Source organism: Argopecten irradians, chromosome 4, assembly GCF_041381155.1.
Source record: "Argopecten irradians isolate NY chromosome 4, Ai_NY, whole genome shotgun sequence".
Classification (NCBI taxonomy): Eukaryota; Metazoa; Mollusca; class Bivalvia; order Pectinida; family Pectinidae; genus Argopecten; species Argopecten irradians.
The window spans coordinates 2483945-2499063 of NC_091137.1; the positions used below are offsets into that span (position 1 = coordinate 2483945).

The 15119-nt window shown below is 38.2% G+C and overlaps 1 protein-coding gene across 1 annotated transcript; it reads left to right on the forward strand.

The window, feature by feature from the left end:
- The first annotated feature begins 245 nt into the window (after positions 1-245).
- On the forward strand, positions 246-6078 carry LOC138320356 (uricase-like). Its single transcript, XM_069263278.1, has 4 exons — positions 246-1074; positions 1674-1797; positions 3791-3886; positions 4316-6078. The coding sequence occupies exons 1-4, from the start codon at positions 860-862 to the stop codon at positions 4388-4390; spliced, it is 510 nt and encodes a 169-aa protein (XP_069119379.1). The 5' UTR covers positions 246-859; the 3' UTR covers positions 4391-6078.
- The last annotated feature ends 9041 nt before the right edge of the window (positions 6079-15119 follow it).

Genomic DNA, 15119 nt, shown 5'->3' on the forward strand with positions numbered 1-15119 from the left:
AATCAGAAATACTAAATAAATTCTAAAATAAGAAATTAATTACAAAAATTTGTATAGATCTTATTTGTAAGTTGTCTTATTTGAGAATTCATATCATTACACTTTTTATATGATATTGGTATTTTTAGGTCATCTGACCCGAAGGGTCAGGATGACCTATTGTCATCATGCACTGTCTGTCGTCGTGCACCGTCCGCTGTCCGCCGTCTGCCTTCCGCAATTTTTTCATTCAAACGACTTCTTCTCAATAACCGGAAGGCCCAGGGTACTCATATTTGGCCGGTAGGTTGCTGGGATGGAGGGCTACCAAGTTTGTTCAAATGAATGACCTTGACCTTCATTCAAGGTCACAGGGGTCAAAAAGGCTAAAATCTTTAAACGACTTCTTTTCAAGAACCAGAAGGCCCATGGTACTGATATTGGGCCTTTAGCATGCTGGGATGAAGGGCTACCAAGTTTGTTCAAATGAATGACCTTGACCTTCATTCAAGGTCACGGGGGTCAAATAGGTGAAAATCTTTTAATGATTTCTTTTCAAGAACCAGAAGACCAAGGGTACTGATATTGGGCATGTAGCATGCTTGGATGAAGGGCTATCAAGTTTATTCAAATGAATGACCTTGATCTTCATTTAAGGTCATGGTCGGCAAATAGGCTAAAATCTTTAAATGACTTCTTCTCAAGAACTAGAAGGCCCAGGGTACTGATATTGGGCATGTAGCTTGCTGGGATGAAGGGCTACCAAGTTTGTTCAAATGAATTACCTTGACCTTCAATCAAGGTCATAGGGGTCAAATAGGCTAAAATCTTTAAACGACTATGTTGTATTGTACTAATAGTCAGATGACCGTTAAGGCCCATGGGCCTCTTGTTGTGTTTAACATCAGGTAAACCTTTAGTATCAGCTGGGCTGAAAAAAATGAAGATTTTGAAAACAACACAGTCAGCATTTACTGGTTTTGTGAAAGATGAGTATCGAACTCTGCCTGACGCTAATGACCGACTGTTTTGTACCATTGTGGACTGCCACTGGTGGTACAACACACACGACCATGTCAATTTTGATAAAATATGGTAAGTTGCTAGATGATGTATTAAACAATGCAACTGCATCATTCTATTCTGTATGTGCATATTACAGAGTTTATCTGCCCTTGGGTTTAGGTATTGATTGTGATGTCATGTTTTTGTTGAGAAACGACATGATTTGTGCCTTCAAAATAATGACCTAACAACCGATACTATACCAACAAGGGAGCTAACCCTGTAAAATGCAAAGACAGAATAATTAAACTGGGCACCAGGTATCTTTTTCAACTTCTCAACAGAATTTTTTGTCTAGATTATCTCCCCTTAGTTGAAACTTCAGTTACTTATACGATATGTCATAGGCAGCTAAATTACAACTGCATATAAAAACCCAATAATGTCAGTAATAGTCTAAGAGATTTGTGACCACCAGTCTATAAACTTAGGATTTTTGTGTCAGTCTACAAATTTGTAATGGATATGTCCAATATAATTGCACACAAATTTTAATGTAATATTTATAAAATAACATTTGAAGCTATTTTTGTGTAGGTGTCACGATATGTGGGTGTCATTGTGCGGTTTGAATTTTGTTATCTGTTGATACTGTGTTGTACTCTAAAACACTGTATATGTGTTGTTAGGGACACAGTAAAGAAGGTGATACTGGAGACGTTTGCTGGGCCTGCACACGAGGGCGTGTTTTCAGCGTCGGTACAGAATACACTCTACCTTAGTGAGAAGCATGTCTTAGCTAAAATTCCACAGGTATGTAAACATTCATAAGATGGAACAGACATTATGACTATGATTTATTTGATATTTTCCTGTAACCACTAAGAGTAATATCATAATAATTTGGCCTTTAAATCGAAATAGACTTCACTTTGGCTTGGTGAGTTAATATAAAAGAGGTCACAAGTGAATACACAATCTCACGTAAGTTTAATATCCTATCATGCCATAAGCAAGAATCTTGTATTTCAATTGGTTAAAATAATATCATGTGTATCCTAACACAATTTCTCACCCTACATTACCCTAATACAATATCTCACCCTACATTACCCTAATACAATATCTCACCCTACATTACCCTAATATAATGTCTCATCCAACATTACCCTAATACAATATCTCACCCTACATTACCCTAATACAATATCTCACCCTACATTATCCTAATACAATATCTCACCCTACATTACCCTAATACAATGTCTCACCCCTACATTACCCTAATACAATGTCTCACCCTACATAACCCTAACACAATATCTCACCCTACATTACCCTAATACAATATCTCACCCTACATAACCCTAATACAATATCTCACCCTACATTACCCTAATACAATATCTCACCCTACATTACCCTAATACAATATCTCACCCTACATAACCCTAATACAATGTCTCACCCTACATTACCCTAACACAATATCTCACCCTACATTACCCTGATACAATATCTCACCCTACATTACCCTAATACAATGTCTCACCCCTACATTACCCTAATACAATATCTCACCCTACATTACCCTTATACAATATCTCACCCTACATTACCCTAATACAATGTCTCACCCTACATAACCCTAACACAATATCTCACCCTACATTACCCTAATACAATATCTCACCCTACATAACCCTAATACAATATCTCATCCAACATTACCCTAATACAATGTCTCACCCTACATAACCCTAACACAATATCTCACCCTACATTACCCTAATACAATGTCTCACCCTACATAACCCTAACACAATATCTCACCCTACATTACCCTAATACAATATCTCACCCTACATAACCCTAATACAATATCTCATCCTACATTACCCTAATACAATATCTCACCCTACATTACCCTAATACAATATCTCACCCTACATAACCCTAATACAATATCTCATCCTACATTACCCTAATACAATATCTCACCCTACATTACCCTAATACAATATCTCACCCTACATAACCCTAATACAATATCTCGCCCTACATTACCCAAACACAATTTCTCATCCTACATTACCCTAATACAATATCTCACCCTACATTACCCTAATACAATATCTCACCCTACATTACCCTAATACAATGTCTCACCCTACATTACCCTAATACAATATCTCACCCTACATAACCCTAATACAATATCTCACCCTACATTACCCAAACACAATTTCTCATCCTACATTACCCTAATATAATATCTCACCCTACATAACCCTAATACAATATCTCACCCTACATTACCCAAACACAATTTCTCATCCTACATTACCCTAATACAATATCTCACCCTACATTACCCTAATACAATATCACATCCTACATTACCCTAATACAATATCTCACCCTACATTACCCTAATACAATATCACACCCTACATTACCCTAATACAATATCACATCCTACATTACCCTAATACAATATCTCACCCTACATTACCCTAATACAATATCTCACCCTACATTACCCTAATACAATATCTCACCCTACATTACCCTAATACAATATCTCACCCTACATTACCCTAATACAATATAACATCCTACATTACCCTAATACAATATCCCACCCTACATTACCCTAATACCATGTCTCACCCTACATTACCCTGATATAATATCTTATCCTACATTGCCCCAATACAATGCCCCATTCTACATTACCTTATTACAATGTCTTACAATGTATCTCTATTTTAATTGAGATAAATTCTATTTTTTACATCCACAGATAGAGAAGATAGAGATGCAGTTACCAAATGTGCATTATTTTGGTGTTGACTTCACTCGCTTCCCTAAGATTAACTTTGACCACCAAACAAATGAAGTAAGATTCATTAATTCTTAGACTTTTAAATGTAAAATTGTTTGTTATGCATGCACATGTCTAACTAGACTGGTCTCCAGACCCTAAGTTGTTTATAAATATTTTTGAGCTGAATTCTTATGCTAGATTATCTCCCCCTTTCTTTTCTAGAATTAGACACATGCATGTCATAGCGACAAAAGTTATCAAGCCAAATTTTAGTGATTATTTAATATTCAAAAGACAAATGTCCAGTCTAGTGTCTGACAATTTAAAGCCTGAATTAGTATAAATATCAGTACATTTCCATTTTACAAATGTTCAAAGAATTTTACAACATTATGACAATCAAAAACATCACATTGACTTATGTATTGTTTAGTTAAGACTTAATTAAAGGGTGTTATGGTATATGGCAGGCAGTGATTATTGAATCCATTTATATTTCAGATCTACATGCCAACAGACAAACCATCAGGGAATATCCGGGCTGCTATTCAGAGAAAACCGACATCAAAGCTATAGAGTCCGTAAATGGCCAGTAGACTATGACAATCACAATTATATAGCATTTTCTTCTAACAAAATTAACATAATGTTATAAGTGTAAAAAAATGACTCTGTAAGGCAACATATCTTAACTATTTTTAGAGAGTTATTTATAAAGAGATTGTGAAAGTTTATTATTGATAAACCAGTTCTGTTCGTTTCTCTAGAGTACCCCAAATATTAGCTGGTTATTCTCATTTTATAAGCAGTAAATTGAACTTTTCTTGCTTTGGTTGAATGTAACCTTGCTGATATCTACAACTATAATATTATTAAATACAATTGCCTTTCTATTGAAAATTTTATGTTTAAAAGATATCAAAAACATTAGTGGACACCATACATACTTGGAGTGTTCAATTGTATTCATCAAGTGGTATGTGATATTCTGCCTTTGCATATTACAGAGTTATCTGCCCTTGTGGGTAGGTATCGATTGTGATGTCATGTGTTTGCGTGCGTAACGTCATAATTTTTTGAGGAAACAACGTAAATTGCGCTCACAAAATAATGACGTAGCAAACGATACCTACCCACAAGGGAGCTAACTCTGTAATATGCAGATCATCGTAATCATGGGCAAGCTTTAGTCATCAAAAACATATCAACTAATAACTATAAACAATGTATTGAAGAATTATAGCTATTAGTTGATATGTTTATGATTTGTTTGATATAAACCTATGTACCTTTTAGACTGGTACACATGTATTAGATGACAATTCTTTTGGGATATGAATGCAAATTTTAATGTATTAATGATTAACAAAGACGTATTGTAAGACAAATTTATTGTTAAATTAATCAAACTATATTCAATATAGCTATGGTGTCTATTAATAATTTAAAGGATGTATTTTTTTGAACAATCATTATTTATAACTGATATATTGAGGAGAAAAAAACTCACCTTTTTGAGGTGTAGATCAAAACAACTTAATGGACTAATTGATTACAGGGGGACTTGATGGACTAATTGATTACAGGGGACTTAATGGACTAATTGATTACAGGGGGACTTAATGGACTAATTGATTACAGGGGGACTTGATGGACTAATTGATTACAGGGGGACTTAATGGACTAATTGATTACAGGGGGACTTGATGGACTAATTGATTACAAGGGGACTTAATGTCCTAATTGATTACAGGGGGACTTGATGGACTAATTGATTACAGGGGGACTTAATGTCCTAATTGATTACAGGGGGACTTGATGGACTAATTGATTACAGGGGGACTTAATGGACTAATTGATTACAGGGGGACTTAATGGACTAATTGATTACAGGGGGACTTAATGGACTAATTGATTACAGGGGGACTTAATGGACTAATTGATTACAGGGGGACTTAATGGACTAATTGATTACAGGGGGACTTAATGTCCTAATTGATTACAGGGGGACTTGATGGACTAATTGATTACAGGGGGACTTAATGGACTAATTGATTACAGGGGGACTTAATGGACTAATTGATTACAGGGGGACTTAATGGACTAATTGATTACAGGGGGACTTAATGGACTAATTGATTACAGGGGGACTTAATGGACTAATTGATTACAGGGGGACTTAATGTCCTAATTGATTACAGGGGGACTTAATGGACTAATTGATTACAGGGGGACTTAATGGACTAATTGATTACAGGGGGACTTAATGGCTAATTGATTACAGGGGGACTAATGGACTAATTGATTACAGGGGGACTTAATGGACTAATTGATTACAGGGGGACTTAATGGACTAATTGATTACAGGGGGACTTAATGGACTAATTGATTACAGGGGGACTTAATGGACTAATTGATTACAGGGGGACTTAATGGACTAATTGATTACAGGGGGACTTAATGGACTAATTGATTACAGGGGGACTTGATGGACTAATTGATTACAGGGGGACTTAATGGACTAATTGATTACAGGGGGGATGGACTAATTGATTACAGGGGACTTAATGTCCTAATTGATTACAGGGGGACTTGATGGACTAATTGATTACAGGGGGACTTAATGGACTAATTGATTACAGGGGGACTTAATGGACTAATTGATTACAGGGGGACTTAATGGACTAATTGATTACAGGGGGACTTGATGGACTAATTGATTACAGGGGGACTTAATGGACTAATTGATTACAGGGGGACTTGATGGACTAATTGATTACAGGGGGACTTAATGGACTAATTGATTACAGGGGGACTTGATGGACTAATTGATTACAGGGGGACTTAATGGACTAATTGATTACAGGGGGACTTAATGGACTAATTGATTACAGGGGGACTTAATGGACTAATTGATTACAGGGGGACTTATGGACTAATTGATTACAGGGGGACTTAATGGACTAATTGATTACAGGGGGACTTGATGGACTAATTGATTACAGGGGGACTTAATGGACTAATTGATTACAGGGGGACTTAATGGACTAATTGATTACAGGGGGACTTAATGGACTAATTGATTACAGGGGGACTTAATGGACTAATTGATTACAGGGGGACTTAATGGACTAATTGATTACAGGGGGACTTAATGGACTAATTGATTACAGGGGGACTTATGGACTAATTGATTACAGGGGGACTTAATGGACTAATTGATTACAGGGGGACTTAATGGACTAATTGATTACAGGGGGACTTAATGGACTAATTGATTACAGGGGGACTTAATGGACTAATTGATTACAGGGGGACTTAATGGACTAATTGATTACAGGGGGACTTAATGGACTAATTGATTACAGGGGGACTTAATGGACTAATTGATTACAGGGGGACTTGATGGACTTAATTGATTACAGGGGGACTTACTGGACTAATTGATTACAGGGGGACTTAATGGACTAATTGATTACAGGGGGACTTAATGGACTAATTGATTACAGGGGGACTTAATGGACTAATTGATTACAGGGGGACTTAATGGACTAATTGATTACAGGGGGACTTAATGGACTAATTGATTACAGGGGGACTTACTGGATTAATTGATTACAGGGGGACTTAATGGACTAATTGATTACAGGGGGACTTAATGGACTAATTGATTACAGGGGACTTAATGGACTAATTGATTACAGGGGGACTTAATGGACTAATTGATTACAGGGGGACTTGATGGACTAATTGATTACAGGGGACTTAATGGACTAATTGATTACAGGGGGACTTAATGGACTAATTGATTACAGGGGGACTTAATGGACTAATTGATTACAGGGGGACTTAATGGACTAATTGATTACAGGGGGACTTGATGGACTAATTGATTACAGGGGGACTTAATGGACTAATTGATTACAGGGGGACTATTGATTACGGGATGGACTAATTGATTACAGGGGACTTAATGGACTAATTGATTACAGGGGGACTTAATGGACTAATTGATTACAGGGGGACTTAATGGACTAATTGATTACAGGGGGACTTGATGGACTAATTGATTACAGGTGGACTTAATGGACGAATTGATTACAGGGGGACTTAATGGACTAATTGATTACAGGGGGACTTAATGGACTAATTGATTACAGGGGGACTTAATGGACTAATTGATTACAGGGGGACTTGATGGACTAATTGATTACAGGGGGACTTAATGGACTAATTGATTACAGGGGACTTGATGGACTAATTGATTACAGGGGGACTTAATGGACTAATTGATTACAGGGGGACTTAATGGACTAATTGATTACAGGGGGACTTAATGGACTAATTGATTACAGGGGGACTTGATGGACTAATTGATTACAGGGGACTTACTGGACTAATTGATTACAGGGGGACTTGATGGACTAATTGATTACAGGGGGACTTAATGGACTAATTGATTACAGGGGGACTTGATGGACTAATTGATTACAGGGGGGGACTTAATGGACTAATTGATTACAGGGGGACTTAATGGACTAATTGATTACAGGGGGACTTAATGGACTAATTGATTACAGGGGGACTTATGGACTAATTGATTACAGGGGGACTTACTGGACTAATTGATTACAGGGGGACTTAATGGACTAATTGATTACAGGGGGACTTAATGGACTAATTGATTACAGGGGGACTTAATGGACTAATTGATTACAGGGGGACTTGATGGACTAATTGATTACAGGGGGACTTGATGGACTAATTGATTACAGGGGGACTTAATGGACTAATTGATTACAGGGGGACTTATGGACTAACTACAGGGGGACTTAATGACTAATTGATTACAGGGGGACTTGATGGACTAATTGATTACAGGGGGACTTAATGGACTAATTGATTACAGGGGGACTTAATGGACTAATTGATTACATGGGGACTTAATGGACTAATTGATTACAGGGGGACTTACTGGACTAATTGATTACAGGGGGACTTAATGGACTAATTGATTACAGGGGGACTTAATGGACTAATTGATTACAGGGGGACTTAATGGACTAATTGATTACAGGGGGACTAATTGATTACATGGACTTATAATTGATTACAGGGGGACTTAATGGACTAATTGATTACAGGGGGACTTAATGGACTAATTGATTACAGGGGGACTTAATGGACTAATTGATTACAGGGGGACTTAATGGACTAATTTGATTACAGGGGACTTAATGGACTAATTGATTACAGGGGGACTTAATGGACTAATTGATTACAGGGGGACTTAATGGACTAATTGATTACAGGGGGACTTAATGGACTAATTGATTACAGGGGGACTTAATGGACTAATTGATTACAGGGGGACTTAATGGACTAATTGATTACAGGGGGACTTAATGGACTAATTGATTACAGGGGGACTTAATGGACTAATTGATTACAGGGGGACTTAATGGACTAATTGAATTACAGGGGGGGACTTAATGGACTAATTGATTACAGGGGGACTTAATGGACTAATTGATTACTTTTTTTGTGATTTATTGATTATCAGGGGCGTTATGTTGTGTGATGTTGTGTTGCTTGTGGATTGTTGTGTACCTGTTGTTGTTAGGTTGCTGGTGTGTTATTTTTGTTGTGTGTTGTGGTTTGTTGTGTTGTTGTGTGATGTTGTGTTGTGTAGTGGTTTGTTGTCGTTGTTGTTGTTGGATGTTGTTGCGTTGGTTGTGTGTTGTGGTTGTAGTTATGTTGTGTGAGGTTTTGTTGGGAGTGCTGACTAATTGATTACAGTGTTGTTGAATGGTATTAATTGTCTTGTGTTGTGGGTTGTGTGACTGTTTAGTGTGATGTTGTTACAGGTGTGATGTTATGATATGCTGCATGTTGTGTTACAGTGTTGTTGTTATGTTGTGTTGACTGATGTGTTTTTACATGGGGGACCTTGATGGACTATATTGATGTACCAGTTGTTGGGGTGTTGCTGTGCTGTGATTTTTGTGTGGTGTTAATTCGTTGTGTATTGTTGTACTGGGGACTGTGTTGCTGTGCTGTGTGATGCTAATATGTGATTTACGTGGGTGAGTGGGTGTTGTGTTGTTGGGAGTGTGTAAAAACGAGTTCTTATGGACTCACATTGATTTCTGGGGGTCTTATGGACTTTATTTCATTACAGGGGTCGTGTAAAAAGTGCACTTAAAGATTACAGTTTTTCAACAGTTAATTCGGGGTCTTTTGATAATTGATTACGTGGGAACTATGATGGAGGTCAGTTTTGTTCAGGGGGGACTTAATGGATTTTCAACGTTATTACGGCCGGGGAGGACTTAATGGATTCACCATATTACATGGGGTTTAATGGCACTAATTGATGGTTACAGCGATTTTGACGGAACGTTTTTATTTTTTCTAATTGATTACAGGGGGACTTACCGGATTATTGATTTACATTATTTACGATTTGGACAGTGCACTTGTAATTACAGGGGACTTTTAATGGACTAATTGATTACAGGGGGACTTAATGGACTAATTGATTACAGGGGGGGACTTGATGGACTAATTGATTACATGGGGGGGACTTATGGACTAATTGATTGATTACAGGGGGACTTAATGGACTAATTGATTACAGGGGGACTTTGGACTAATTGATTACAGGGGGACTTAATGGACTAATTGATTACAGGGGGACATTAATGGACTAATTGATTACAGGGGGACTTGATGGACTAATTGATTACAGGGGGACTTAATGGACTAATTGATTACAGGGGGACTTAATGGACTAATTGATTACAGGGGGACTTGAATGGACTAATTGATTACAGGGGGACTTAATGGACTAATTGATTACAGGGGGACGGGACTTGAATGGACTAATTGATTACAGGGGGACTTAATGGACTAATTGATTACAGGGGGACTTAATGGACGAATTGATTACAGGGGGACTTAATGGACTAATTGATTACAGGGGGACTTAATGGACTAATTGATTACAGGGGGACTTAATGGACAATAATTGATTACAGGGGGACTTAATGGACTAATTGATTACAGGGGGACTTAATGGACTAATTGATTACAGGGGGACTTGATGGACTAATTGATTACAGGGGGACTTACTGGACTAATTGATTACAGGGGGACTTAATGGACTAATTGATTACAGGGGGGGGACTTGATGGACTAATTGATTACAGGGGGACTTAATGGACTAATTGATTACAGGGGGACTTAATGGACTAATTGATTACAGGGGGACTTAATGGACTAATTGATTACAGGGGGGACTTACATGGGACTAATGGACTAATTGATTACAGGGGGACTTACTGGACTAATTGATTACAGGGGGACTTAATGGACTAATTGATTACAGGGGGACTTACTGGACTAATTGATTACAGGGGGACTTGATGGACTAATTGATTACAGGGGGACTTAATGGACTAATTGATTACAGGGGGACTTAATGGACTAATTGATTACAAGGGGACTTAATGGACTAATTGATTACAGGGGGACTTACTGGACTAATTGATTACAGGGGGACTTAATGGACTAATTGATTACAGGGGGACTTACTGGACTAATTGATTACAGGGGGACTTAATGGACTAATTGATTACAGGGGGACTTAATGGACTAATTGATTACAGGGGGACTTACTGGACTAATTGATTACAGGGGGACTTACTGGACTAATTGATTACAGGGGGACTTACTGGACTAATTGATTACAGGGGGACTTAATGGACTAATTGATTACAGGGGGACTTGATGGACTAATTGATTACAGGGGGACTTATGGACTAATTGATTACAGGGGGACTTAATGGACTAATTGATTACAGGGGGACTTAATGGACTAATTGATTACAGGGGGACTTATGGGACTACAATGGACTAATTGATTACAGGGGGACTTAATGGACTAATTGATTACAGGGGGACTTACTGGACTAATTGATTACAGGGGGACTTACTGGACTAATTGATTACAGGGGGACTTAATGGACTAATTGATTACAGGGGGACTTAATGGACTAATTGATTACAGGGGGACTTAATGGACTAATTGATTACAGGGGGACTTGATGGACTAATTGATTACAGGGGGACTTAATGGACTAATTGATTACAGGGGGACTTAATGGACTAATTGATTACAGGGGGACTTGATGGACTAATTGATTACAGGGGGACTTAATGGACTAATTGATTACAGGGGGACTTAATGGACTAATTGATTACAGGGGGACTTAATGGACTAATTGATTACAGGGGGACTTAATGGACTAATTGATTACAGGGGGACTTAATGGACTAATTGATTACAGGGGGACTTAATGGACTAATTGATTACAGGGGGACTTACTGGACTAATTGATTACAGGGGGACTTAATGGACTAATTGATTACAGGGGGACTTAATGGACTAATTGATTACAGGGGGACTTAATGGACTAATTGATTACAGGGGGACTTAATGGACTAATTGATTACAGGGGGACTTACTGGACTAATTGATTACAGGGGGACTTACTGGACTAATTGATTACAGGGGGACTTACTGGACTAATTGATTACAGGGGGACTTGATGGACTAATTGATTACAGGGGGACTTAATGGACTAATTGATTACAGGGGGACTTAATGGACTAATTGATTACAGGGGGACTTAATGGACAATAATTGATTACAGGGGGACTTGATGGACTAATTGATTACAGGGGGACTTGATGGACTAATTGATTACAGGGGGACTTAATGGACTAATTGATTACAGGGGGACTTAATGGACTAATTGATTACAGGGGGACTTAATGGACTAATTGATTACAGGGGGACTTGATGGACTAATTGATTACAGGGGGACTTACTGGACTAATTGATTACAGGGGGACTTAATGGACTAATTGATTACAGGGGGACTTAATGGACTAATTGATTACAGGGGGACTTATGGACTAATTGATTACAGGGGGACTTACTGGACTAATTGATTACAGGGGGACTTAATGGACTAATTGATTACAGGGGGACTTAATGGACTAATTGATTACAGGGGGACTTAATGGACTAATTGATTACAGGGGGACTTAATGGACTAATTGATTACAGGGGGACTTTGGTAATTGATTACAGGGGGACTTATGGACTAATTGATTACAGGGGGACTTGATGGACTAATTGATTACAGGGGGACTTACTGGACTAATTGATTACAGGGGGACTTAATGGACTAATTGATTACAGGGGGACTTAATGGACTAATTGATTACAGGGGGACTTAATGGACTAATTGATTACAGGGGGACTTGATGGACTAATTGATTACAGGGGGACTTACTGGACTAATTGATTACAGGGGGACTTAATGGACTAATTGATTACAGGGGGACTTAATGGACTAATTGATTACAGGGGGACTTATGGACTAATTGATTACAGGGGGACTTATGGACTAATTGATTACAGGGGGACTTACTGGACTAATTGATTACAGGGGGACTTACTGGATTAATTGATTACAGGGGGACTTATGGACTAATTGATTACAGGGGGACTTGATGGACTAATTGATTACAGGGGGACTTATGGACTAATTGATTACAGGGGGACTTAATGGACTAATTGATTACAGGGGGACTTGATGGACTAATTGATTACAGGGGGACTTACTGGACTAATTGATTACAGGGGGACTTACTGGACTAATTGATTACAGGGGGACTTGATGGACTAATTGATTACAGGGGGACTTAATGGACTAATTGATTACAGGGGGACTTAATGGATAATTGATTACAGGGGGACTTATGGATTGATTACAGGGGGACTTAATGGACTAATTGATTACAGGGGGACTTACTGGACTAATTGATTACAGGGGGACTTAATGGACTAATTGATTACAGGGGGACTTAATGGACTAATTGATTACAGGGGGACTTAATGGACTAATTGATTACAGGGGGACTTACTGGACTAATTGATTACAGGGGGACTTACTGGATTAATTGATTACAGGGGGACTTGATGGACTAATTGATTACAGGGGGACTTAATGGACTAATTGATTACAGGGGGACTTAATGGACTAATTGATTACAGGGGGACTTAATGGACTAATTGATTACAGGGGGACTTAATGGACTAATTGATTACAGGGGGACTTGATGGACTAATTGATTACAGGGGGACTTAATGGACTAATTGATTACAGGGGGACTTAATGGACTAATTGATTACAGGGGGACTTGATGGACTAATTGATTACAGGGGGACTTAATGGACTAATTGATTACAGGGGGACTTAATGGACTAATTGATTACAGGGGGACTTAATGGACTAATTGATTACAGGGGGACTTAATGGACTAATTGATTACAGGGGGACTTAATGGACTAATTGATTACAGGGGGACTTAATGGACTAATTGATTACAGGGGGACTTAATGGACTAATTGATTACAGGGGGACTTAATGGACTAATTGATTACAGGGGGACTTGATGGACTAATTGATTACAGGGGGACTTGATGGACTAATTGATTACAGGGGGACTTGATGGACTAATTGATTACAGGGGGACTTACTGGACTAATTGATTACAGGGGGACTTAATGGACTAATTGATTACAGGGGGACTTAATGGACTAATTGATTACAGGGGGACTTAATGGACTAATTGATTACAGGGGGACTTAATGGACTAATTGATTACAGGGGGACTTAATGGACTAATTGATTACAGGGGGACTTAATGGACTAATTGATTACAGGGGGACTTAATGGACTAATTGATTACAGGGGGACTTAATGGACTAATTGATTACAGGGGGACTTAATGGACTAATTGATTACAGGGGGACTTACTGGACTAATTGATTACAGGGGGACTTAATGGACTAATTGATTACAGGGGGACTTGATGGACTAATTGATTACAGGGGGACTTAATGGACTAATTGATTACAGGGGGACTTAATGGACTAATTGATTACAGGGGGACTTAATGGACTAATTGATTACAGGGGGACTTGATGGACTAATTGATTACAGGGGGACTTAATGGACTAATTGATTACAGGGGGACTTAATGGACAATAATTGATTACAGGGGGACTTAATGGACTAATTGATTACAGGGGGACTTAATGGACTAATTGATTACAGGGGGACTTAATGGACTAATTGATTACAGGGGGACTTGATGGACTAATTGATTACAGGGGGACTTAATGGACTAATTGATTACAGGGGGACTTAATGGACTAATTGATTAC

What these genes read in the sequence shown, in the direction of transcription:
- LOC138320356 (XM_069263278.1), top strand. Translation starts at nt 860, where the DNA reads ATGGGCCTCTTGTTGTGTTTAACATCAGGTAAACCTTTAGTATCAGCT. An exon ending in TCTTAGCTAAAATTCCACAG is followed by an intron (nt 1,798 to 3,790) that starts GTATGTAAACAT and finishes TTACATCCACAG; the next exon opens with ATAGAGAAGATAGAGATGCA. An exon ending in TTGACCACCAAACAAATGAA is followed by an intron (nt 3,887 to 4,315) that starts GTAAGATTCATT and finishes TTTATATTTCAG; the next exon opens with ATCTACATGCCAACAGACAA.